The 27,488-nt window shown below is 41.5% G+C and overlaps 1 protein-coding gene across 1 annotated transcript in view; it reads left to right on the top strand.

Moving 5' to 3' along the window:
• AFG3L2 (AFG3 like matrix AAA peptidase subunit 2) overlaps nucleotides 1–27,488 on the top strand; it is a 40,206-nt gene extending 12,718 nt beyond the window's left edge. The window contains exons 7-17 of the mRNA XM_047090269.1: nucleotides 1,529–1,653; nucleotides 3,649–3,922; nucleotides 5,307–5,444; nucleotides 8,006–8,159; nucleotides 11,851–11,958; nucleotides 12,057–12,182; nucleotides 14,657–14,767; nucleotides 17,647–17,762; nucleotides 21,125–21,325; nucleotides 23,209–23,403; nucleotides 26,665–27,488. Of these exons, the coding sequence (XP_046946225.1) occupies nucleotides 1,529–1,653; nucleotides 3,649–3,922; nucleotides 5,307–5,444; nucleotides 8,006–8,159; nucleotides 11,851–11,958; nucleotides 12,057–12,182; nucleotides 14,657–14,767; nucleotides 17,647–17,762; nucleotides 21,125–21,325; nucleotides 23,209–23,403; nucleotides 26,665–26,907 (1,791 nt within the window). The 3' untranslated portion in view covers nucleotides 26,908–27,488. The remainder of the gene's footprint in view (nucleotides 1–1,528; nucleotides 1,654–3,648; nucleotides 3,923–5,306; nucleotides 5,445–8,005; nucleotides 8,160–11,850; nucleotides 11,959–12,056; nucleotides 12,183–14,656; nucleotides 14,768–17,646; nucleotides 17,763–21,124; nucleotides 21,326–23,208; nucleotides 23,404–26,664) is intronic.

The raw sequence follows: 27,488 nt of genomic DNA on the forward strand, positions 1-27,488 counted from the left end.
ATGCTTTAAGGCTTAGTGCTGAAATGAGATCTTGAATGTCATTGGGGGTTTTCAAACTTCACTGTGTGTAAGAATCACTTGGAAAGCTGAGACCCACCCCGGGTGGGTCTTCTCTAGATCTTGTCCCCAAATCTCATGCTGCTGGTCCTCTTTATCTGCCCCATTTATCTGATGTTGAGTCATGCACAGTGTCCAGTTGAGAGTAGGTGTTAAGTAAGGGAATGCTTAGTCACATGTGGCTAACCTATTATTGACTTGTTTTGGGCTTGTAATAGCAGGAATTTTGTAGGTTTGTCAGTGAACAACTTACCAAGAACTGTTAGATAATACTATTAAAGAAACTTAAGAAAAAATATATCTGTTATAAAACTACTCTCCATCTTTTGTTTTTAGATATTTGGAGAGAAATACCAGAGTGCTGTTCTGCACTCAGTAGCACTGGTTGGTGGGAGGACTTTGGGATGACATGTTACTCTCTTCTGTGCACACTTTTGAATTTTTATGACATAGATTTATTGTTTTGATTAAAACTTTTTTTAAGTGATTACAGGTTAGAGGAGGAACAGAGTCTTTTTGTGCTAGAAAATGCGGCTAATACTTGCATAGGGCTTGGAACAGGTTCTAACATATTAGTAAAACTCCATAAATGTGAGCTGTTATAAGTACGTGTGTGGTTGTAGAAGAGAGGCAGTGTGACATGCTGGTTAGGAGCACTGGCTCAGGAGCCAGACTCCTCGGGTGCAGATCCAGCCTCTTACTAGATTTGTAACCATGGGCAAGTGAAGTCACCCCTGTAGTTTTCTCATCTGTAAAATGGGGACAGTAAGAGTCAGGGCTGATACTCAGCCAGTAAACAACTAGCACAAAGGGGAATACTTTGGGGTGGGGGGGTAAGTAGCCATTGCCTCAAATCCTTCATTGGTGCCTCCCCAGGGCCTCAGTAACTCACCTGATCAAGTGAATAGAAGAGTAACAGCTGGCACAGCGAAGGACGCTTCTGTTCTCATTGGGCGGTGGGGTGCCTTCCTCACGTTCAGATTTTGAGTATCACTTCTGGTGATAGTACCTACTTCTTAGGGTGGTTCTGAAGATTGAATGAGTTAGTGTATATAAAGGGCTAAGAGCCATGCCTGACCCTTAGTAAGTGCTCAGGAAACTTTGGCTGTTAGTACTGCATCACATTAGTTTTCAGTTTGGAAATAGCTGAGAAATACGTGGGAAATGAAGAAGCAGAAAAGGACACATATTTATGAAAAGGACTTTTAATAGATTTTTCATTTGAGTGTATAATTGTAGAACCACTAAGGAATATTGCTTAAGAAATGCTTATTTGCAAGGATTGCCAGGTGCTCTCATTGAGTGAAACTTAATCACTGCATCATTAAAACCAGTCCTTTATTATTGTGGGGTTTTTTTCACTTTCTAAATTTTCAGTATTTCTGAAAAATTCATTAAAAGTTGAACCTTCTGGTAAATTAAACTTTGTTTCCCCTTCATTCTTAGGATATTTTGTTTTGTGTTTTTATAGCAATACGTCTGGTTTAATATTGGCAGTGTGGACACCTTTGAGCGGAATCTGGAAACTTTACAGCAGGAATTGGGCATAGAAGGGGAGAATCGGGTTCCTGTCGTCTACATTGCTGAAAGTGACGGGTAAGACTGTTCACTGTGCTCTGTGTGGGTTGCTGTGTGTTCTGTCACCAGATGGCAGGTGACATACGACATTCTCAAGTCTGTCTCAGTTGGGCCAGACTTCTTTTAAGTCATTGGTAATTTACTGGTTTTTGTTCATGACTGCTTTTCTACACATTTGTATTTATCTTTGATTGAGCAATAGTTTGGGGGTATTAACGTCCTTTAGTAGGATTTTAGCATAAAGAGCCCCTTTGTGTTAAAGAATGGCATTGCCACCTTTTAACTGTCATTTACATTTATTTTTCAGAGTTTTCCAGGAATTTTAAGTAACTCTTTTTTCTCTTGTCAGAGCTTGCTTGTTCCCTTAGGGGTTATTTATCTTTAATAAGACCAGTTAGAAGTCTGAGGCCTCCAAGAAGGGCCCATTGATTTCAAGAGTCACTTGTCTTTGAGTTTCTATAGGAAATCTATGGCCTTTGAGTACTCATCCATGTATAACACCCAGATAGATTTCCTGGCAGTTACTCCATTCGCATTGAGGTGTACCTTGCTACGGAGTTAGCAGTTCAAGAGTGAAAGTACAAGTAAATCTTAATTTTTCTGAATGAAAGAGCAGAAAAACAGATTGCTAGGGGCGCCTGGGTGGCTCAGTCGGTTAAGTGACCGACTTTGGCTCAGGTCATGATCTCACGGTTCGTGGGTTTGAGCCCCGCGTCGGGCTCTTGTGCTGAACACTTGCTCGGAGCCTAGAGCCTGCTTCAGATTCTATGTTTCCTTCTCTCTACCCTTCCTCCACTTGTGCTCTGTCTCACTCTGTCTCTCAAAAATAAATTTTAAAAAATCAGGCAAAAAAGAAAAATGAATTGCTAGTGTGCTAATTGAGCTGGTAGTATTACTCTGTTTTAGAGACTTTCTTGCATCTTAGTTGTGTCAACCTACAATTTACCTGTTTTTAGATCCAGATAGCTATCAAGATTGTTTCATATGTGCTATATCCCTTGGGTCCTGGGGCTGTCATATAATCATTTAACTGTATAGCTGCTGCTGAAACATTACAGAAAGTTTGGTTGCACCATTCCTTAAACATCTATGGTCAGTGTATCTTTTTTCTCCCTCCAGAAATAAACCAAAGGTAAATTTTTCTATGTTCTTACTGCCTGCTGTGGGGGCCTTTAAAAAATTGTAAAAGATGAAAACTTAAAAAGTAGATCCTGGTTTTTTGTTTTTTTTTTAGAGCTAAACCGTGTACAAGGTTATGATCCTAATTTCTTAGGATAAGTTCAGCTAACTTGCATTATATTAACCAATATGAGTATATATCTGAGGATATACTCATATATATGAGTGTGTATCTCCAGGCTTTAAGTCCTATCTGAGCAGCACCCTCCAGAGCATGAGCTTGGAGGACAAAAGATTGCTCCCCTGGGAGTCAGTCTGCTAAGTCTGCACAAGCTGCACGGAGTGGCCTGTGCAGCGCTTACCAACAGATTGCTGTCACCATTGTGTACAGGGCTTTTGAAACTGATCTGCCGTTAACTGAGCGAGGGTTTGATATTTAGAAGACATCTCTTTAGAATAAGTTGACAAATTCCAATTAAGAGAACTGCAATTTCTGCCCAGGCTAACGCCAGGTCATGTTAAAACTTCTAAGTAATTCAAAAGAAGTTTCTTTGAAATGCAGATATAATGATAGTAAATTACAGCTAGGTCTGTATCGTGCATAAATGGAGATTACTGGGATAGAAATAAAATCTCCGTAGACAGCATATGTGTTAAGAACAGTTTTTTCTTTGGTCTCATCTTCTGCAATTCTACGTCAGTGATATTGAGACACTGAGATTGTCTTTGTGCCTCAAATAAAACATTTAGAATATTCAGGTTTTACAAAAATAGAAAACATTTACAATTATATCCTAAGCAGTTACCAAAAAGTGTATCTTGCAAACATTTAAAAAGCCAAAGAGTAACAGTCTTAAAAACATGTCAGTGTTGTGTGTGGTTTCTTTTATTTAGCTCGTTTCTCCTGAGCATGTTGCCCACGGTGCTTATCATCGCTTTCTTACTGTACACCATACGGAGAGGGCCCGCTGGCATTGGCCGGACAGGCCGGGGGATGGGTGGACTCTTCAGCGTTGGAGAAACCACTGCCAAAGTCTTGAAGGATGAGATAGATGTGAAGTTCAAAGATGTGGCTGGCTGTGAGGAGGCCAAGCTAGAAATAATGGAATTTGTGAATTTCTTGAAAAACCCAAAGCAGTATCAAGACCTAGGAGCAAAAATCCCAAAGGTAAAAAGTGAACGTTCAGATTATTTTCAACGTATTAACCCAAAAATTGTTTGAATTTTTTATCTCTGAAGTTATACTTTTATGAAGTTTGATTACTTGTGACAAAGTGGCTGTTTTTCTTCTTCTGTCTTATTAGTCTCTGCTTTACTCCAGGGTTTTTTCAGGTCAGTTGTTCCGTGGGAATGTGTCTGCTTGTATGTGGTGTGTATATTCCTGAAAAGATTTGTGTTCTCTCCCCTTGGAAGCCTTCCCCGATTCGCCTTCCTTCTCCCTCCAGTCTGATTCGGATACCCCGTCTCTCAGTAACTGTGCACATGAGCGCATTGCCTCCTGCTGTCACCCGCTTGTCCCTCCCTTAGCAGGTTTGAACAGACCATTTGCCTGGGCCTGGCACTCAGATTCGTGGCACAGGATTTGGTGGAGAAGAGATAGCACTGATTCTAGCCTCTTCCTCCCAGGAGTCCCCATGCCTGCTGCTGGTGACAGGCTGGCCTTACTGATCCTTATACTCCCAGGGCCAGGCTTGGTCATTAAGTAAATGAATCCAAGATGTTTAATTATTTTAAAAAATCCACTAATAAAGTTTACTTTAAAGGAATCCTTTGTAAAGGAAATCGTTTCCTTGATTTTCATATCATGCCTGTGTGGATGAAAAGTCATATTTGATAATTTTATAATTTTCTGACTTATGTAGTATCTGTGCACATCATGCCTAAACATCTATACAACTTGAATAATTAGACTGAGCAAACACATTTTCCCTTTTTAACTACATTCATAGTTGGTCATTAGATTTTTACTTCATTTGTGAAATTTTAAAGGGAAGAAAATAAGCAAAATGTAATTTGGGAGTGTGGTGTTTGTCTCTTTGAATTATTTAAGTAAACCTCAGTTGGCTTATTTTATTTATTTTTTATACTTACCTGTTAAATTTTTAAAAATTTATTTATTTATTTTGAGATAGAGAGAGAATCCCATCAGCACAGAGCCCAGCTTGGGGCTCCAGCCCATGAACCATAAGATCATGACCTGTGCCAAAACCAAGAGTCAGAAGCTTAACTGAGCCACCCAGATGCCCCAACCTCAGTTGGTTTATTAATAGATATTCAGCTTAAGTCTAAAGATCTGAAAAGCAGTGCTAAGAATCTTAAAGCGAAGTATGTAAGATTTTACATTCTTACTACGTTTTTTAAAACAAGGTAGTCTGTAATCCTTTTCTTCCTCTTCTTACTGTTATAAGAATGTTTTGCCATCATTGTTTAAGGAACGTTTATTATATAATCAGAGTTTATAGACAGATTTATATCTTAGAATTGTTTGTGGATATGCAATTTACTTTTCTGAAATTCTAGCTAAATATACTTTTCCTTTTTTATATCTGAAGGGTGCCATTCTCACTGGTCCTCCAGGCACTGGGAAAACACTGCTAGCTAAGGCCACAGCTGGAGAAGCCAACGTCCCTTTCATCACTGTTAGTGGATCTGAGTTTTTGGAGATGTTTGTTGGTGTGGGTCCAGCTAGAGTAAGTCTTTCATTCTCTTATGATGGCGCACCCTCCTCTGTCTCCCCCTGATCTTCCCCCCAAATACGGAGCTGGTAAAGATGGCCCTGGACCAGACTGGTGCAGTCTGTTTATGGGTTGTCCTTTTGTTGTTGAGTTGTAAGAGTTCTTTATATATTCTGGACATTAGCTCCTAATCACATACATTATTTGCAAATAATTTCTCCCATTCTGTGGGTTGTCTTTTCCCTTTCTTGGTAGTGAAGCACAAAAGTGTTTAATTTTGATGAAGACTAATTTATCCATTTTTTTTTTGCTGTTGCTTGGGCTTTGGTATCATATTCTAAGACTGTCACCATCCAAGGTCATAAATATTCCTGTGTTTTCTTCTAAGAGTTTTAAAAGTTGTAGCTCTTACGTTTAGGTCTGTGATCTGTCTCAAGTTAATATGATGTGAGGTGTAAGGGTCCATCTTGGTTCACTCTTCTACATGTGTATATCTGGGTTTCCTAGCACCATTTGTTAAAAAGATGATTTTTCCTGGGGCGCCTGGGTGGCGCAGTCGGTTAAGCGTCCGACTTCAGCCAGGTCACGATCTCGCGGTCCGTGAGTTCGAGCCCCGCGTCAGGCTCTGGGCTGATGGCTCGGAGCCTGGAGCCTGTTTCTGATTCTGTGTCTCCCTCTCTCTCTGCTCCTCCCCCGTTCATGCTGTGTCTCTCTCTGTCCCAAAAATAAATAAACGTTGAAAAAAAAAAAATTTAAAAAAAAAAAGATGATTTTTCCGTTGAATGGTGTTGGCACCCATTTGTCTCTCTCTATACCAGTACCCCAGTCTTGATTACTGTTCCTTTGTAGTAAGTTTTGAAATCAGGAAGTGTGAGTATGGGTTAGTTTTTAAAGAAACAGTTAAATTTTTACTCTTGTGTATTTTACCAGTGTCTAAATATTGACTTTTTTTTTTTTTTTAACACTGTAGAAGTGCCAAGTGCTACCACAGTTGCTTTTCCAAACACCAAGATGCAACTTATAATCAGTAACTAAGTGTTGTGCCACCGACTGGTAGCATTTTTTCTTTGTCAGTGGGAAGTGTATTAATGATGAGTCTTACTATTGATGGCATTGTAATTTAAATGAGCTATGATAGGTAAAGTAGGTGGATTCATAGGAGGGCTGTCAGACAGCTAGGGGAGCCTGGGGGACTTGAATGTTTATGATGATGGATCATGGAATCTGGTACGGGTAGGAGTGGTGGGGGTTGGCTGAAGACAGGAGAGGAGCTGTGGGTGGTGGGGGTAAGTGGTGGGCCTAATGGGCTAGAGATCCAGGAGAAGCCAGCTATGAGAGAAGCTTGAGTACATGAGCAAGCCAGACCTGTGGGAGAGGGCAGAGTAGACCACGGGAAGCTGGTTGTGTAGGGAAACCTTGGCATTGCTGGCCATGGCAAAATAGAGCAGAAGGTGATTGAAAGAGGTGGGTCAGGGGACGGCCAACCAGGAACCACTAAAAAAATAGTGCCCAGTGGAGGGGGTGGGGGTAGGCTGGAAGAATGGGAAATCGGGCCCAGGAAGTACTAAAACCAGGAGGGCAGCGTGTCTGCCACGTGGTGGGAATGTCTGAGCAGGGGTTTTCCAGCAGAATTGTTTTGGCAGTAGTCATGTTGCGTGAGGTGCACTTCAACTCCCACTGGCTCGGATGGAAAGACAAAACCCCTTCCAGTTGAGAGCTTTGCAGGGACAGACAAGGGGGTGAAGGAGGTGTGAGAGGATGGGGATCTGTTGATCACCGATCTGGAGTTCAGAGGGAGAGGCCTTGGCGGGACATGAGTTATCCTAGGGGATGTATTCAGAGCACTATAGGAATGAAAACTAGGAAGTCTAGGCAGGAAAGGATGATGGGGAAACTTGGACTTCTGGTGAATGAAGTGAAAAGGGATGTGAGGCATAGGAGATTGTTTCTGGATCTCTTAAAAGGGGCAGGTGATAGGCTGAGACCCTGGGGATGGCCACTCCTTCATCATAAGCATAAGCACATGCTTATTAGCAGGACAGAATGTAGGTGCATGGGCCTCACACCTGCTCCTGTAGTGGCAGGGCACTGTATTATGCTCTGGGGTGATCACTGTGTGGTCTTGCGTAGTTCACGGCCTTTGCGGTGTGTATACATGTTACCTAGATCTGTTAGTAAGTGTCTGCTTATTAACAGCCTGCCTCGGGCCAGAGTAGTTTGAACTTTTACACTGAATATAAAGTTTACACCTCTACAGTATTCTCTTTTGGTAGGGTAAAAATGTGTAGTATTAATTTGTTGCTATAAAAATAGCAGATATTGTTAGCACTTTTGATATATACAGTAAGTTATGATATTATAGAAATAGTATTTACTCACCTTAAAGCAGTTACCCACCACCTTACTCATCATTTGCCACCTCTTTGCTTCTTATAACTCTTTTTAAATATGTAGTGCACAGTATCTAACACAAAAAGATCATCTTCCTCTTGGATGGAAGCATGATGTTTATTTTTTATTAGGAGGAAAATAATTTTCAGTTGTTAAGTGACTCTAGTGTTTATATTTTTATCCAGGTCCGAGACTTATTTGCCCTTGCTCGGAAGAATGCCCCTTGCATTCTCTTCATTGATGAAATAGATGCCGTGGGAAGGAAGAGAGGAAGAGGCAACTTTGGAGGGCAGAGTGAACAGGAGAATACACTCAATCAGCTGCTTGTGGAGATGGATGGTGAATATTCAAGTCTTTTGTATTTTAAACTACATTTTCTAATTGTTTTCCATATAGCTAAAGTGAGAATCCTTATGTCGGTATTGAGTTCAGATTTTAAAAAAGTATTCTCTAAAACAAAGAGCCCTTTTTTAAAGGCTCTTCTGTACCAGTATGGATAATGCCAAAATATTCTTACTTGGCAGCCTGCCATAACAATATTGGTATTAAGATGGTGTTTGCATCTGGAGGTGAATAAGAGAAAAATTGGTGAAATGATTGCAAAAGAATTGTGGTCTCATTCTTAAAATCATCTGTGATTCTGAAGCATCAGGAAAACCCATGCATAACCAAGTGTGTGAATTTGGCAGATTTCAAATACTAAGAGAGTAGCAGTCTTTGCACATTAGTCAGCTTTTTCTTTTATTAGGAAAGCCATTTTGTGGGATGTGAGAATACTTTGTGCTGTAAGATACACAGATGCTGTTGTGTGCTCAGAAAGGGAAGCGCAGTGCTCAGTACTAAGCTGGTTTATGAGACTGAGCTGGACATCAGACAGGCATCCTCGGCGATACTGCAGGTTCAGTTCCAGACAACTGCTATGAAGTGACTATCGCAATAAGCGAGTCAGATGAATGTTTTGGTCTCCCAGTGCATATAAAAGTTATGTTTACATTATGTTGAGTCTTTTTAGGTATGCAGTATGTGTCTTAAAAAATTGTACATATTTTTTTGGTACATATTTTAATTAAAGAATGCTCAGAGTGCCTGCGTGGCTCAGTTCGTTCAGCATCCAACTCTTGATTTCAGCTCAGGTCATGATCTCCTGGTTCTTGAGTTCGAGCCCCACATCGGACTCTGTGCTAATTACACAGAGCCCATTTGGGATTCTCTGTCTTCCTCTGTCTCTGCCCCTTCCCTCCCCTCAAAAATAAATAAATAAAGATTTTAAAATCTTTTTTAGCTTCTATTGCTGAAAAATGCTAACCATCATCTGAACTTTCAGTGAGTTGTAATCTTTTTGCTGGTGAAGGGGTCCTGCCTCAGTGTTGACAGTTGCTGACTGATCAGGGTGGTGGCTGCTGAAGGCTGGGATGGTTTGTGGCAGTTTCTTAAAAGAAGACAGCAACGAAGTTTGCCGCATTGACTGACTTTCCCTTTCATGAACAGTTTCTCTGTAGCATGCGATGCTGTTTGATAGCATTGTTTACCCACAGTAAACTTCTTTCAGGTTTGGAGTCAGTCCTCTCAAACCCTGCCCCTGCTTTATCAACTAAGTTTTTGTTACAGTCTAAATAGTTTACTGTAATTTCAACAATTTTCACAGCAACTTTACCAGGATTAGAGTCCGTCTCAAGAAACTACTTTCTTTGCTCATCCATAAGAAGCAACTCCTCAGACATTCCAAGTTTTCTCATGAGATTGCAGTAATTCAGTCACATCTTCAGGCTCCACTTGTAATTCTGGTTCTCTTGCTATTTCTCCCACATCTGCAGTCACTGCCTCCACTGAAGTCCTGAACTCATCCATGAGGGGGCAAATCGGCTTCTTCCAAACTCCTGGCAATGTTGATATCTTGACCTCTTCCATGAATCACAAATGTTGTTGGTGGCATCCAGAATAGGGAATCCTTTTGATTATCTCTGGCAGCTATAGCCCTACGAAATGTATTTCGTAAATCATAAGACTTAAAAGTCAAAATCACTCCTTGATCCATGGGCTGCAGAATGGATGTTGTATTAGCAGGCATGAGACAACATTAGTCTCCTACATCTCCATCAGAGCTCTTGGGTGACCAGGGCATTGTCAGAAGTAATATTTTCTGAGCAGCTGTCTCAACAGTGGGCTTAAAATATTCAGTAAACCATGTTATAAACAGATGTGCTCTCATCAGGCTTTGTTCCATTTCTAGAACATAGGCAGAGTAGATTTAGCATAATTCTTTAGGGCCTGAGGATTTTCAGAATGGCAAATGAGCACTGGCTTCAGTTTAAAGTCACCAGCTGCATAGCCACAAACAAGAGAGTCAGCCTGTCCTTTGAAGCTTTGAAGCCAGGCACTGATATCTCCCCTCTAGCTATGAAAGTCGTAGATGGCATCTTCTTCCAATCCAAGACTGTTTATCTGCATTGAAAATCTTTTACTTAGTGTAGCCTCTTTCATTAATTACCTTAGCTAGACCTGGATAACTTGATGCAGCTTCTGCATCAGCACCTGGTGCTGCACCTTGCCCTATTATGCTATGGAGACAGCTTCTTTAACCTCGTGAGCCACCCTCTGGCAGCTTCAAACTTGTTTTCTGCAGCTTCCTCACCTCTCTCAGCCTTCATAGATATGAAGAGAGTGAGGGCTTGGCTCTGGATTAGGCTTTGGCTTAAGAGAATGTTTTGGCTGGTTTGATCTTCTATCCAGACAGTTAAAACTTTATCCATGTCAGCAGTAAGTCTGTTTGCTTTCTTATCATCATGTGCCCACTGGAATAGCATTTTAATTTCTTTCAAGAACCTTTGGTTTGTATTTACTCCTTGGCTATTTGGCACAGGAGGCCTGGCTTTCCAGTCTATCTCAGCTTTCAACATGCCTTCCTCACTGAGCTTAATCATTTCTACCTTTTGATTTAAAGTGAGAGACTTGAGACTCTTCCTTTCACTCGAACACTTAGAGGTCTCTGTAGGGCTAATTGGCTTAATTTCAATTTTGTTGTGTCTCAGGGAATAGGGATCCCCAAGGAGAGGGGGAGAGGGAACAGTTCATCGCTGGAGCAGTCAGAACACACACATAGTATTTATCACTTAAATTCATTTATATCGGTGCAGTGTGTGGTGCCCTAAAGCTATTAAAATAGTAACATTAAAGATTACTGATCACAGGTCACCACAACAAATACAATAACAAAAAAGTTTGAAATATTGCAAGAATTACCAAAATGTAATAGAGACAGAGTGAGCAAATGCTCTTGGAAAAATGGCACTGATAGACTTGCTCAGCATAAGGTTGCCACAGACCTTCAGTTTGTACAAAACACAGTATCTGTGAAGTGCAGTAAAGCAGAGTGCAATAAAATGAGGTCTGCCTATATCCGATTAAGGTAGAGCTCTTCCCTCTGTGGTGGTCAGTCCATGTATGGCCATATTTGTGGGCTATCAGCACCAAAGCTCTTTCAGGGCCGGGGTCCTGAGGGTGAAGGCTCCTGTAGCCAAGGCATTGACATTGGAGAAGTGACCAATAGAACCAAGCAGAGTCTGGCAAAGGGGCTGGAGTTGGAGGTTGATACCTGTCTTCAAATACTCAATGGGTTGTCTTGTGGCCCAGGGAGGTTAGACACATTCTTCGCAAATTTAATCACCTCAATTTTAAAACGTTTAAAAAATGAACAACATATTCTCAAGTTACAGTTCTATAAATTACAATCTTGCGTGTGGTGTGTGTGTGTGTGTATGTGTTTTATTTTGACAGAATGCGCACTTGAAAAAGTGCAAGTGGGGGAGGGACAGCGAGAGAGGGAGAGAGAGAGGATCCAAGTAGACTTTGCAAGGTCCGCACAGAGCCTGATGTGGGGCTTGACCTCAAAAACCATGAGATCATGACCTGACCTGAATCCAAGAGTCAGGTGCTTAACCTGCTGAGCCACCCAGGCACCCCTTTGGCATTTGTGTTTATAGAAATGATGCTTAAAGCTTTAAGTCTGGCATTTGTTTTTTTATGTCCCTAGGTTTTAACACAACAACAAACGTCGTCATTTTGGCGGGCACCAATCGACCAGATATTCTAGACCCGGCACTGATGAGGCCAGGGCGTTTCGATAGGCAGATATTTATTGGTGAGATGACCTTCATCAGGTTCAGTCCAGTTCTTATGAGGAGAGATATAACTATTTCACTTTGATTTTTTTTTTTTCCTTAAAAATAATTTCTCAAGGACCACCGGACATAAAAGGAAGAGCCTCTATTTTCAAAGTTCACCTCAGACCATTGAAGCTGGACAGTGCCCTGGAAAAGGAGAAGCTGGCAAGAAAACTTGCCTCCTTAACTCCAGGGTTTTCAGGTGAGTGGAACAGAACCTGATGTCCTGTGTCAGAAGTCTTTTAAACCAATGACCTTTACCAGCTCCCAGTGCACTTTTACCTCTCACCTTAGGGCCTCTTCAGTGGGAGACTTCAAACATATACAGACATTGAGAAAATACTATAATGAACCCCTCTGCACCCATCACCTAGCTTCAGGAACAGTTCTCAGTGCGTGTTAAACCTTATTTCGTATGTACCCCACCCTCTTCCTGCTGCCTCTGGATTATTTGTATGTGGGTGTTTGTTTTGTTTTGTTTTTTTAACAACTCTACTGACATAAAATTCACATACCATAAAGTTCATCTGTGAATTGTAAAGTGCATGATTCAGTGGTTTTTAAAAAGTGTATTTACAGGGTTGCACTGTAACTGCTGTAGTCTAATTTTAGGTCATTTTTATCACCCCAGAAGAATCCATTAGCAGCTACTCCCTCCATCCCCAGCCCTAGGCAACCCCTCACCTACTTTCCATTTTTATAGATCTTCTTATTCTGGACATTTCATGTAAAAAGAATTACACCACATAGGATCCTTTCTCCCTGGCTCCTTCCACTTAAGTGTAGTGTCTTCAGAGTTGAGCCATGTGGCAGCAGGTGTCAGGACTTTATTCCTTTCCCTGGCTGGATAATATTCCAATGTGTGGATGGACCACATCTTCTTTATTTGGGTTGTTTCCATCTTTTTGCTATTGTGAATGATGCTGCTGTGAACATCCATGTGCAGATTTTGATGTGGACATACGTTTCATTTCTCTGGCTGTATACCTAGGAGTAGAGTGGCTGAATCACTTTTTGAGGAACTATCAATCTGTTTTCCAAGGTGGCTTCACCATTTTACATTCTCACCAGCAATGTAAGAGGGTTCCAGTTTTTCCACATTCTTGCCAACACTGGTCGTTGTCTGTCTATTTGATTGCAGCCACCTTAGTGGCATCTCGTGGTTTTGATTTGTGTCTCTAATGACCAGTGATGTTGAGTATCTTTGCATGTGTTTATTACAAGAGTTTTAAAATGTAAATGTGAGCCTTTCTCACTTCTTCCAAACTCAAATTTCTTTTCTTCCAAACTCCTTTCTCCTATCTTTCTTCCAAACTCAAAATGAAATAAAAATGAACATTTGGAAAGTCTTAGAGGATTATATGTAGGTATATGGTTAGAAGAAGATATTCATCTTAAATGTCCCAGGGTTCTAACTTTTTATTTGTTTTGTGTCTTTGGACTTTGGAATTTATAACGTTTTAATGTTTGTTTATTGAGCTTATTTGTTTATAGCTTACTTGACTTACCATATACTTTATCTGAAAAGTTAATTTGAAGAGACTTGGGGCACCAAGAGACTTGGGGCTCAGTCAGTTGAGCATCTGACTTTGGCTCAGGTCATGATCTTACAGTTTGTGAGTTTGAGCTCCGCATTGGGCTTGCTGCTGTCATTGTAGAGCCCGCTTTGGATCTTCTGTCCACCCCCTTCCTCTGCCCCTTCCCCACTTGCGCTCACTCTCTCTCAAAAATAAATCGTTAAAAAAAAAAAAAAAAAATTTAAAGAGACTTATCGGGGCACCTGGGTGGCTCAGTTTGTTAAGCACCCGATTTCAGCTCAGGTTATGATCTCACAGGGGTTTGTAAGTTCGAGCCCCATGTTGGCTTTCTGCTGTCAGTGCGGAGCCCACTTTGAATCCTCTGTCTGCCCCTCCTCTGTTTTCTCTCTCTCTCAAAAATAAAGAAACCTTAAAAAAAAAATAATAAAGAGACTTACGGATCTAGAAAGCATTTGACAAGCTTCACATATTTAACTTTTGGTATTTTACTGCACCATTATTTTTAGTGCTTATGTTTTTCATTGTATTTCAGCATATTGCCTAACGTCTGTATTAGTCACTCTCCCAACAGAGTTGATAGAACTAAGTTAATGGGCATTTTAAAAAAAATTTTTTTTAATGCTTATTTATTTTTGAGACAGAGAGAGACAGAGCATGAACGGGGGAGGGTCAGAGAGAGAGGGAGACACAGAATCCGAAGCAGGCTCCAGGCTCTGAGCTGTCAGCACAGAGCCCAATGCGGGGCTCGAACCCACGGACCGTGAGATCATGACCGTGAGATCATGACCTGAGCCAACCGACTGAGCCACCCAGGCGCCCCAATTAATGGGCATTTTTAAAGACTGTCTTAGTTTGTAGTTACATGAGCCATATTGCCTATAAAGGTAAATGGCTGCCTATAATTATCTATTTACTATTACTGATACTTGCATCTCAGTTCAAAGGGCCAGGATTGTACCAGGCTATTACTGACTGCTAGAACAGCTTAGGGTCATCATGAGTCAAACTGAATTATATTACATTAAACCCTTATTTAGTCTACTGCTGGTTGAGAAACTGACTGGATATGATCATCCGTAATGTGTGACCAATCAGTTCAAGTATATTTGGTGGTAAGCTGTTCTGTATTCATTTTTAGGGGCTGATGTTGCTAATGTCTGTAATGAAGCGGCTCTGATCGCTGCAAGACACCTTTCGGATTCCATAAATCAGAAACACTTTGAACAAGCAATTGAGCGGGTGATTGGTGGTAAGTAAACTGAATATAACTCAAGTCAAAAGGCCAATAAAATCAGTTTGAGACTATAGGTTTCTCTGTTTTGGCAAGATCTAGAAGCAAAGAAAAGTCTATCCACCCCACCCTGGGGCTCACCATGCACCTGCTGTGTCTCTCGGTACTGTGAACTTCTCCTTCCCCCACCCACCCCATGGTCTGGTGGAGATGGGTGCTGTTGGTTTGGGTGAGTTTGAGACAGCAGCCCAAACTACTCCTCACTTGTATTGGCAGCAAGCAGCAAGGTGTTTTCCCCTGAATTATACCGATGTAGTGTTTTGAGAATGTTTTGAAAAACAACCTTCCTGTTTCCAAATATTCTATTGTGTAAATGTGCTCTGTGCTAGGTATAGGTGATGGATAAACAGCTGTAGCCGCTGTATAACCAGGAAATGCTCACCCCACAAGCACAGTAGGGGATGTACACGTTTTCCATGCCTTCTAGGGAGCTTATAGTTTAATATGCATGAAAAGATAATTCCAGAGGGGCAAAGAAGGGAAGGGCACTATGGTCAGGCACAGCTCTATAGAAGAGGGGGGATTTAAACAGGTTTTAGTAGTGGGTGGGGGGGTAGGTATGGCATCAGAGTGGCAGGAACAGAGAAGGTAGTTTAGAGGTAGGGTTACAGCCTGTGTTTTGGGGAGGGAAAGCAAACCAGTCAGACTCCAGTTCTTTGGGAGGTAAGGCAAAGCTGAAAATATTTAAATCTAGATTTTAGAAAGCCTTAAATGTTGAGTTCAGGGGCTTTTGAAACTGTTGTCCTGTGGCTAGTATTAAACTAATGGATTTTTCCTGAGCTATTGAGTAGGCTTTAAGAAAAAGAATCTGACATTGAAGAAGAGAGCGGCATCTGAAGACAGAGAACATCGTAGTCATCAATGTGGGGTAGTGTACTTTAGCACAGGTAGTCCCGGCGATAATAGGCAAAAAAAAAAAAAAGGACAGCCTTACAGGCCATAGGAAAAATGGGCTGCTTCGAGAGGCAGCTGGTTTGGCAGAAGATGGAATGTGCAGAATTTGAGACAAGCCGGGCGGGCTGTCCATGTGGAACTCTGCAGCACCACGGCGCCACAAGCTGTGGTTCCCGTGGTGTGGAGGTGGGTGAGAGGGCTTGGGGGGTAGGGGACACACAGTAAACACTGCCTGTATTTGGTAGCGGAGGCGAGGAAAGTGAGCCAGCGAGGTCAGCAGAGCTTGTATGCCACAGGCCCAGGAGGTGCATCAGCGAGTAAGGCAAGGAATAGATGCCATTAGAGGAGATCCAGGAGGTTGGAAGAGATGGGAGACAAGGGCAAAGACACATTTACAAAGGACTTAAAGGCAGGGTCCAGTGATGTGGGACATTGAGGAGCATGACCTCGGATTTGGCAACAAGACTCTTCTTGGTGTCTCGTGACGTGACAGTTTCAACTGAGTGGATAATACGAAGCCAGATTAATGGAGATTCCCGTGAGGATCTAGAGGCTAGTATAGCAGTGTGTTTAACCTGGGTTAGATGCTAACTAACTAACTAACTAACTAACCAACCATTGAATGAATGGACTACTTATTCTAGAAATTTGTTAATTGAAAAGAAAAAAAAATCTAAGTTGATAGAGTTGTGAGTGGAATTAAAACATTTCACTGTAGAGGCAGGTGAAAGCTGCGTGTCTGTGCCTTTTAGGTGGGGGAACAGTCAGTGCTCAGTGTGAAAGAGGTCAGGGCGGCAAGTCTAGGAGGGGCCCTTGCTCTGAGGTGGACGGACACTTGCCTGTTCACAGCTCAGCCACTGTAAACTGGCCACGAGCAATTGTTCTGCAGTAAGCATACTGGGAAAATGAAAAATTCCAGGGGTAAACTTGGTGAGGTGTGGGATTCATATTTTCTTATACAAGCAAGAACTGCTTATCTCTGGAAGACAGTGGGCTTACCTTCTGTAAATCTCCACCTTTCCAGCTCTGTGGTATGTACTTGTCTTGGGTTGTGTTATTGGGAACAAAGCACTTTCTCTTTTTTTTAATCCTTCGGACTCCTTAATACGTTATCATTTGAGAAATTCTCTCAGATGTGTTACCTTGAACACAACCAAACTACTTTCGTCATGGTGTAATGATTTGTATGAGTACAAGCTATGTAGTTAGTGTCTATAGTACAGAGATGCAAATGAATTTAGCATCCACCTTGATCCAGGCCAGAGAGGAATTGTACTTGGATTAGGGGTCCCCCGGCTGTGTAGTCAACACGTGGGCCCAGCACAAGGGGTCTCCTGGGTCTGTTTTCTCAGGTCTGCCCTGCTGCTCGCTCTTGGAATCCCTAGGGTCAGTTGATTAGTGTGTTGGCTGCTGCAGCATTGGTCTAGCTGACTTGCTGAGCAGGTGTTTCCAGATCTTCATCCGGCTCCCTTTTTCCTCTCCTGTTTGCCTTCCGTCAGGAGCAGACAGCAGGCAGTCTCATCTCTGTTTACCCTGCACTTCATAATTCCAAGTACCTGGACTAAGCAGGGGTCATTCCATGAATGGGCATGGAATTTGTTTTCTGTGCTTTCTATGAATTTTATGTTTTTTGACCTAAATGCTGAATTTTGTCTTGCATTTCTATTTCCCAAAACAAAATAGATGACTCAAAAGTGTGGGAGAGTTCAGAAAAAAGTAGTCCTGGGGGTAGTGAATGCATTTTGCAGGAGTTGGGTGTATTTTGAAGTTGGTCCTTTGCTCTTAGTCTGACCATGGTTGGGAATTTCTGGATTGTCGCAGACAGCTTAGTCTCTAAATCATATTAGAGACTGTGTAGATTGAAGTGTATAGATCGAAAAACCATCTTTTTATGACAGTGCCACAGAGTCAGTGTTTTTGGTTTTTTGTTATTATTTTGTCAGGCTTAGAGAAAAAAACCCAGGTTCTGCAGCCCGAGGAGAAGAAGACCGTGGCGTACCATGAGGCAGGTCATGCGGTTGCCGGGTGGTATCTAGAACACGCAGACCCACTCTTAAAGGTAAAACAGTTCGTGTCAGACAGATTGTGTGAGCAATTACTTGAGGAGAAAGTTGCACTCCCACAAAGATAAATACATAAAGAAATTTGGCCAAGATGTCTGGTAATGACAGTGGGATGAAGAGGTTAGCAAACCTTCCTGCAAATAAGTTATAAAGTTTGGAAAGAAGACTGCTATTTAAGGGGACTGAAAAGTGTCCAAAGCAGATCAAAGCTGGAGGAGAGTTTACTTTTGAAAAGCAGTAGCTATAGTGGGTTAGAATTGGGAGTTAGTGACTTTCTTGCCTGAGGAATTTTCCGTGGCCACAGTGATGGAAAAGGCTGGCTTTACCGTATTGAGGCGGCAGAGGAGAGAGTTCAGGATTTGAAGACTATTGGAAATTTAACAGGAAAATCCTGAAAGCAAGAAAGTTACAGAGGAATGAGACCCAGGTCTGAGTTGAAACTGCCCAACTCCCTGGCTGACCACTAAACAATGCCTGCACAGGGAGACCCCAGAGAGCCTGGCAAAAAAGAAAGAAACCAAAGAGAAATCTCCTGAAAGATGGGTGTACCAAGTGAGATTGTTAAATTTTTGCTTTTTCAACCGAGTGCGGTCCCCAAACCGGTACAGCATGAACCACAGGAAGCAGCAGTCTGACTTGCGATGTCAGGGCACTACTGGAAATGGAGGGGGATCCCCTGAAGCAAGGTGACCACAGAGGAGATAAAGTGTGCATAAAACATCCTAGATAGGGGCCCCTGACTGGCTCAGTCCGTAGAGCATACCACTCTTGATCTTGGAGTCACGAGTTCAACTCCCATGTTGGGGGTAGAGTTTACTTAAAAAAATGACAACAACTGGGGCACCTGGGTGGCTCAGTCGGTTAAGCGTCCAACTTGGGCTCAGGTCATGATTTCATGGTTCATGAGTTCGAGCCCCGCATCAGGCTCTGTGCTGACAGCTTAGAGCCTGGAGCCTGCTTCAGATTCTGTGTCTCCCTCTCTCTCTGCCCCTCCCTCACTCACACTTTGTCTCTTTCTCTCAAAAAATAAACAACAATAATAAACCATCCTAGATAATCTGCAGAGAAGCCATTAGAACCTAAAAGTGAAGTTAGTAAGGTTATAGAATTCAGGATCAGTATACAAAGATCAATTGTATTTCTGTATTTTAGCAGTGAACAATTGGAAAATGAAATTTTAAAAATTCAATTTAATTTACAACAGCATCCAGAAACATGAAATATTTAAGGATACATCTATTGAAGTATTTGTAGGATCTGTACATTGAATTAAATAAGACCTAAATAAAAACAGAAATACACTGTGTTCATGAAATACCATGATCACCGTTCTCCCCAAACTCATGTATAGTTTCAGCTCACATCTCTGCCGTAAATATAGCAGACTTTTTTTTAATAGAAATTGATAAGCAGATCTAAAATTTATATGGAAATGTATATCAACTAGAATAAACCAAAACAAGTTTGAAGGGGTTACACTCCCAATTTTAAGACTTTGAATAAAGCTACAGTAATGAAGACTAATATTGCGGAAGGGACTAAACAGTTCACTGGGATGGAATAGATCCATCCCACATAAATAATTGATTTGTTGATTAAATAATCACACATAACTAATTAAATAATTGATTTTCAACAGAAGTGCCAAAGTAATTTAAGGTGAGGAGGATTGTCACACTGGTTCTGGCAACTCAGTGTTCATGTGGGGGAAAAAGCTAATGTTGACCCTTACATCATATGTAAAAAATTAATTTGAAATAGATTGTAAAAACTAAAACAATAAACTTTTAGAGGAAAACGTAGGTCAAAAATCTTTGTAACCTTAGGCAGAACTGTCTTAGTATACAAAAAGCATGAAGCACAGAAGAAAAGTTATGTGGGATATCATCAAAATTGAGAATGTTTTGTCTTTGAAAGGTACTGTTAAGAAAATGAAAGACAAGTCATGTACTTAACAGTACATATATGACAAAGGACTTGTATTTAGAATATGTAAAAAACTCTTAAAATTCTGTAAGAAAATGAGCAACCCAGTGAAATGATGGGGAAAAGATCTGAGCCTATACTTCACAAAAGAAGGTATACATATAGACATTAAGCACATGCAGATACTCCATTAGTCATCAGGAAAGTGCAAATTAAACCACAATGAAATACCACCATATAACTATCAGAATGGTTAAAGTTACAAAGTCAGTCCTGAGTGTTGGTTGGTTAAGATGTCAGTCTAGCTGGAGTCCTCATCCACTGCTGATGGGAATGTGAAGTGATATATCCCTTTTGAAAAACAATTTGGCAGTTTCTTATAAGGGTAAACAAATTCTTCCGTACAACCAAATGATCTCACTCCTATACATAATCACCCAAGAGAAATAAAAACATGTCCACACAAAGACTTTTACTGCTTTATTCATAATAGCAATAAACTGGAGACAACCCTGATGTCCCTCAAGAATGAAATGGATGTTTGGTATGTTTGTACAATGGAATGCTACCCAGCAGTAAAAATGAATGAACTATTAATACACACAGCAGTGTGGGCAAATCTCAGAAACAATAAAAGAAACCAGACACAGTAAAGTACATACTGTATGATTCCATTTATATACAATTCCAGAAATGGTGACTGATCCATAGGGACTGGAAGCATATCTCTGGCTGCCTGGGGCTGGAGGAGAAGTGTGGGGTAAGACTGACCAGAAGGAATACAAAGGAACTTTGCAGGATGGAGAAAGGATTTGTATCTTTGTTGTGGTAGGAAGTTAGGTTTGTCAAAACTCATTGGACTGTACACTTAAAATGGGTACATTTTACTGAATATAAACTATCCCCAATAAAGTTGACTTTTTAAAATTTTAAGGAGTTTACGCAGTGGCAAAAAACACTTAGAGGAGAAAATGAAGCCTGCTGAGCATCTAGGTCTGCATTCCTCTTTGTCCGGTAAAGGAGGTTGTGGCTGGGGCTCACTCAAGTTGAATGGCGCCTAGGCCATATTTGAGCTGTCAGAAGGAGTCATCACTCACCAGTTGTCCTTTTGTCAAGACTGAATAATTTCAGTTGAGTCTTATAGAAAGACAAGAAATACTGTCTAGAACTCTAAGGTGAAGTTGTCCTAAGAAAATATCCTCCCTGAGCGGTCACTTCTGCTAGCTCTCCTCCTGCCAGCTCTCCTGCCAGCTCTCCTCCTGCCAAGGCTGACGGAAATTCCCAGCTGTCATGCTTATTTTTCATCAGTGACCTTATCTACGTATAGATAAACATTGTGGTCAACATTTGGTGGTAGAATCCTCAACATTTTTGGTTTTGTTTTTTGTGTTTTTCTGAGTTGTCAGCAATTTGTATATTTTCTATTTGCCAGGTCTCCATCATCCCACGGGGCAAAGGACTAGGTTATGCTCAGTATTTACCCAAAGAGCAATACTTATACACCAAAGAGCAGCTCTTGGACAGGATGTGCATGACTCTGGGTGGCCGAGTGTCAGAGGAAATCTTCTTTGGAAGAATTACAACTGGTGCTCAAGATGATTTGCGAAAAGTAACTCAGAGTGCATATGCTCAAGTAAGTGTATGAAATGGAGTGTTTCTTTTTTGCTTTAATTAATTCTTAAATCCATTTTAAAGCAATCAAAACTTTTTCATAAGAAACTCTTTTTTTGTTTTTGTTTTTGTTTTTTTTTGGTTTTTGGTAGCACAGTATTTAAAGTTTACAGATTTCTCCCACTATCTGAAAGTAGAGCATTCCTATGAAACCTTTTGGAAGCTGAAATGGCTCAAAGCAAAGAAGCACTTACTATTAATTTATATGGAGCATTTTCTGAATGTTCCCACACCCAAAAAATAACCGCTGGGAGGCTATTAGAGCTCAGGACATGTCTTGCTAAGGGAGCCTGGCTGTGCCACTCCCTGTTTGCAGCACACCTAAGGTGTAACAGCTTGCTGCAAAACAAATGCTGAATGCTCTTTTCACTTCTTTTCATAAAAGTGAAAGAAAGTCCTCTTCCAATTTCTTTGGGTTGGTGAAAGCAGGTACTGCCGTAGGGTCTTTTGTGAAAGCAAGTGGCACAACGCGAACTTTGGAAAGGCAGGAGATATCTATGGTACTAAGAGTCTGCGAAGTACGTATGCATAGTTTAAAGTTCCATTTATAAGCCTGTGTGATCCCATGGCACAACACTGCCTGTACCCCGGGCTGTCCCTAAGAGTGTCCCTTCGCAGTCCCCTCCCTTCCTGTGGGACCATCCACTCTCCTGGCTTGTTATCATCCTACCCAAATTTTCTTTATCCCTATGTGTACATCCCCAAAGTTTTGCTGTCTTGGAACTTGATATAAATGACTTTCTTTGGGAACTCCTGTTACCCGTATGTCACCCCTTCTTCTGGTCTGTCACTTTCTCAGGTCTTTTTTAATGACGGTTTTGTTTTTGTTTTGTTTTGTTTTTTTTAATAGTTGTCCTCTTTACCTTCTGTTTCTCAGGACATTATTGTGGTTGTTTGCTCTTGCGTTCTTTGTGCCTTAATGTTCATTTTTAAAATAGTGTTTTCTTTCATATGTAACTTTTTTCTGTGTTTTAGCACCTCATCTAAGTGTTTTTGATTCTGATTTATGTTACTCTTTCATGTTTTATGTTATTTTCCTTATTTCTTTCACGCTTTCTTAAGTGGTAGGTTACAGTTTTCATCTTTTTATGGGTGTCTTCCCGTCCTGCTGTCGTTATGTATGGAGATGTTATTCTCCTTTTTTCTTGTGACAACTTCTTAGACATTTTTCTGTTGCCCATTTTATATGAAGTTTGCTTTCTTGACCTCTGAAGAGGGAGAAGCTAGCTTTTCTAGTTTTATAGCTTTAGAATTCCCTTTTCTGTTGTTTCATGAAGGTTTTAAGAACATGGCATCCTGCTTTCTGAGTTCTCTTGGCTCTGTTCCTGCTCCCTACTTTCATCTTGGCTTTCTCTTTTCTAGTGCATTTGGATTTTACTTCCAGAAACTTCTTAACATGGGGCTTTTTAGTTTTGGGGGGTCCAGACTGGACCCCAGGGCTTCAGGGAACAGGAAAAAGTAAACTCCCTTCCAGGATCACTTGTTCTCAGGTTGGCACACTTCCCTTTACAGGAAGAGCCTGTAGGGCTTGGGTTTTATCCTCTTGGGTCTGTCAGAGGCTGGCTTCTCTTGCAGTATCTTGCAGGTCTCGTAGATGTTGTCTTTGGGCTTCTTGTCTTGTGTCTCTAGTTGAAGACTTGAAAATACTATCCATCACTACCACTGTCTACACAGAACACCCTTGTCCACTCAGCCAATCTAGGGATGCCCTGTAGATTTTGCCAGGTTAAAGAGTAGTGAAGTGAAATGTGCGGAGTTAACGCCATTGTAAAGACTTACTGCCATTTTATAAATCAGCCTGTCCACAAACTGGACGCCCACCACTAATCACGTATTCTTTTTCAGATTGTTCAGTTTGGTATGAACGAAAAGGTCGGGCAAATCTCCTTTGACCTCCCACGTCAGGGTGATATGGTTTTAGAGAAACCTTATAGTGAAGCTACCGCAAGACTGATAGATGATGAAGTGCGAATACTTATTAACGATGCTTATAAAAGAACAGTGGCTCTTCTCACGGAAAAGAAAGCTGATGTGGAGAAGGTAGGTGCTAATCGTATGAATAATTCACTACATGATTTTGAAGGAAAAAAAGATTAAAGTGATGGCTTGACTATTTGGGTTGGTTTATAGACATTAACGTTTCCTGGAACTGGCTAACTCTTGGTTCCTTTCTTTATTCTGACTTTGCTTCTGCTCTGTCTCTGTGAGGAGGTGGGAATGCAGTAGTGAGCAAAAGTAGAACACAGTCCCAGCCCCTGTGGCTTTTAGGAACATGAGTGCAGGATTAGTCACGACTGTTCATAACCACAAAATACACAACTGAATCAGCCCTCCTCCCTACCGTGTGTTTTACCCGTACTCCTCAGAAAGGAACTCAGCAGACAGATGGGAATTTACCACTGATTTTCACCCCTGGAATAAACAGGTAGTGACGAAAGGGCAAACAAAAGCTAGCCCAACTAGATAAGTAGGAGTCGGCACATGCAGATTACCTTTGGCTTAATTATGAGCTCTGTGAATAAACGTGCTTTGTATTTTCTGTTGTACGTCATATGATAGCACCTACCAAAGGGAGGGATTCTTCCCAAATTCAGTGGAGTTCTCGCATCCAGTAAACCCTTAATTATTCAGAATCCATGCAACCAAAGTTAAAATTTTTCGTTCTTTGAACTTTCCACACTCCTGAAGCACAAATGAGAAAGCCTTTTATGAGGGGTTGACACAGGTAAAGAATATTCCAGCATTGCTATTCCATCAGTAGGTCTTCACAAAGAGTCCTCCTGAACCTGCCCCATGCTAGCCAATCCAGAAGCACCTGTGATGTCTTTTTACAAAAGTGCTCAGTGCAGGTGGAGAGAGCTGGCACCCTGGGACACTGGAAGGCATAGCCAGGAGCTCTGAGAAAGGAAGATCAGAGTGGTCAGCAAAGGCTTCTTGTAGAAGATAGAACAAGATTTTACCTAGAAGTCAAGCTACAGTGAACCAGGAGAGGAGGGGAGCAGAGAGAAGGACACGGCCGCATGGAGGCCTGGTGAGCAGGAAGTGTGTGTGGAGCAGGGCAGGATTGAGCAGATATTTGGGGGGAGGGGGCTGCAGTTGCCCAGGTTCTCATAAACTAGCTAGAAAGTTTAGAAACAGTTTTAGAAATAAGAGTGACCTTCAAAATGATCTCATCCAGCCCCTTTGTTTTATACTAGGGAGTCCTTAAAGAGTCTTGAGTGAAAGTGATGAAGGTCATCATTTGAAGGAGAGTATGGCAGCAGTGTGCCAGTCCAGGGTGGTGGGAGAGACCAGCTCAGAGGCTGCTGTGGGTCTCTTCTATATTCCTGGCATGGTACTGGGAGTAGCAGCAGAAGTAAGGCACAGACAGATCTGAAAAACTGAGATTTATTGGTCAAATGTACAGAATGAACAAGAAGAAAGCCCTTGAGATGACTCCTAGTGGCAAACACAGAGGACAGGGTCAGTCCTGACACCCAAGAGACGCGGGCAATGGGCATTTGCAGATGAGACCTGGATAGGAGGTCCAGGCTGGAGATGGGATCTCTTGGTGGTGCCCCCACTAGGCAGTTGTGGGAAAGAAGGACCTGAGCTGTGAAAGACAGTGGAGGAGCTCACTGAAGACCTCTGGCTGCAGGACACTGTGTACAGGGATTCGAGGGGAGGATCCCAACACGCACACCGTAGATCCAGGGAGTTTCAGTGGGTCCAGTTATCCTTTTGCGTGTATAATGCACGTACTGACAGTGGTAACAAAGACTTGTTTGGGAAGGGGAAATTCGTTCAACAGAGTGAGGATCTCGAAACACTGCAGAGTTCTGAAGTACCTTCCAGCCCGTTTGAGAAAATGAGATCTGCTAAGAGTGATGTTTGAGCCAGCCGGGAGAAAGGGAGCCATCAAGAGGAGAGGTGGCTGGAGTCTTTGCTGCTCAGACTAGTGCCCTCCACATTCTGGGCCTCACTGTACTCCTTTGATAGGATAATCCGTGGGCGCTGAGCTTTAGGAGAATAAGAGTAACCAGCTAGCATTCACTCATCGTCTCATGTGCACCAGGTACTGGCTAAGGTGCATGAACTTCTCTCTAAAATCCTCATTGTCATCCCATTTTACAGAAGAAACTAGTACATGGAGATGTTAAGTAACATTATTTCAATTTAAGTGGGTTACCCACAACTGTGTAAATAGGCAAATTGAGAAATAATGGTGATCTAAGAAGAAAACTTCGTTATGTTTTTAAGAGTTTTTATCTCTTAGAAACAAAAATATATACAGATAAAACGACAGCTGGGATTTTCTTCAGAATAATTTGGGGAGTAGATGAAACCAAAATGGCCCTAAATTGATTAACCGTTGATAGTGGCTCCATGAGGATACGTTATCCATTTACAACTTTTGTGCATATTTGCAGTATTCCATAATAAAGTTTTTGAAAATTGAAAAAAACAATAAAATTGCTTTATCTTTTAACACATAATATCTTTTAAACACATAGCATTTAATGTAAGGTACGGAGAAGTTAAATTTCTAAATAGGGAGTTACCTCAGGAACTAAATATATTCTATAGGTCAGTTTATATTTTAACCCGTTTCACTGTCTTTGTAATGGTCAGATGCTCTAATAGAACCAGTCTGCCCTGCTCCCCTGATACCATCCTCGCTCCCCCGCATACACATAGCTGCTCAGGTGGCTCTTTCTTGGTGGCCTGTTACAAGGGGTACTGTCAAGTTTGTAGTTCGAGCATACAAATGACTAGAACTTCAAGGTACATGTTTTTATATAAACCTTCCTGGCTTCCTTTTGTATCTCTACTCTTGTCTTTATTTTTTCTGACTAACTTTTAAAATTTCCTGCTTACCTATTTCTGCCCTTTCCTCCAACTCGCCCTCCCAGCCACTAGTGTATCCTTCCAGAACTTCTTTACGTATACATATAAGCACAGAAAAAGATAAATATCTTTCTCCTTTTAAAAGCAATGTAGCATACCATACAAAGGTGTGCATCTACCTTTTCTCCCTGAATATGTCTTCCCATGATGTATGTAGAACAGATTCTTCCTTATAGGTACATAATTGTTCATTGTGTGAATGTATCACAATGTATTTAGCTGCTCCCTTACTGGTGAGCAGTTGTTTTTCCAATATTTTGTATATTTTACTCTAAAATCATGGGACCTTATGTATCTCTTTTTCAGTGGTCTTAAATCCTATTTTGGAATGGGGCTAGCTATAAATAAAAATGATTAGCTTTGAAAAGACTTAGACTGAGTAATTGTGTTTAACGGGAATTGTTTGTATTTCAGGTTGCTCTTCTATTATTAGAAAAAGAAGTATTAGATAAGAATGACATGGTTGAACTTTTGGGCCCCAGACCGTTTGCAGAAAAATCTACCTATGAAGAATTTGTGGAAGGCACTGGAAGCTTGGATGAGGACACTTCGCTTCCAGAGGGCCTTAAAGACTGGAACAAAGAACGGGAAAAGGAGAAAGAGGAGCCCCGGGATGAGAAAATCGCCAACCAGATCCGAGGAGGGAGGCCATTTTAGCTTGTTGTCTTATGGTCGATTCTGGCTTTCTCAGAGAAATAAGGACACTGCTAGGCTGATCAGAACCATCTGCTGACCCGGTTGAAATGGTGGGAAGAGGAGTCCTTAGTCCTCAGCCTCTGAAGTCATAGCCAGGGTGGCAGGGTGACTTTCTGAAGGCCCAGAATGTGTCCGCGAGCCTGTCAGGCCCTCAACAGTGGCTGGGAGCGTGGAGACGGCACCCTGGCGCTGCTCCCTCCCCCCTTGGGTGGTGCCAGCCGCTGTGTTGGGGATCCACCATCGTGGAGTCTTGCCAGTGTGGGAGAGGGTGTATTTTTCTCTTGCCGTCACCCACTCTTCATTCCTGTTTCCCTTCAGTTTCCCTCTGTGGATGAGCTGTGAAATTACATTGGAGTCCTGATAAGAATATTTTAATTTGACTTAATACTTTAAAGATTGAATGCAGATCTCACGTTGCTGTTTTAATGGAATGGTTTTCTACAGAGAGCTGTAACATATCTACAAATATGAATGTATTATGTAAATATGGCTTCTTTACATCAAAAATAAAGCATACTGTACTTTTTTTCTTCGGAACTCAA

This window comes from Lynx rufus, unplaced genomic scaffold, assembly GCF_022079265.1.
Source record: "Lynx rufus isolate CCGP_SWC_20201006 ecotype Redwood Valley unplaced genomic scaffold, mLynRuf1.p SCAF_29, whole genome shotgun sequence".
Lineage (NCBI taxonomy): Eukaryota > Metazoa > Chordata > Mammalia > Carnivora > Felidae > Lynx > Lynx rufus.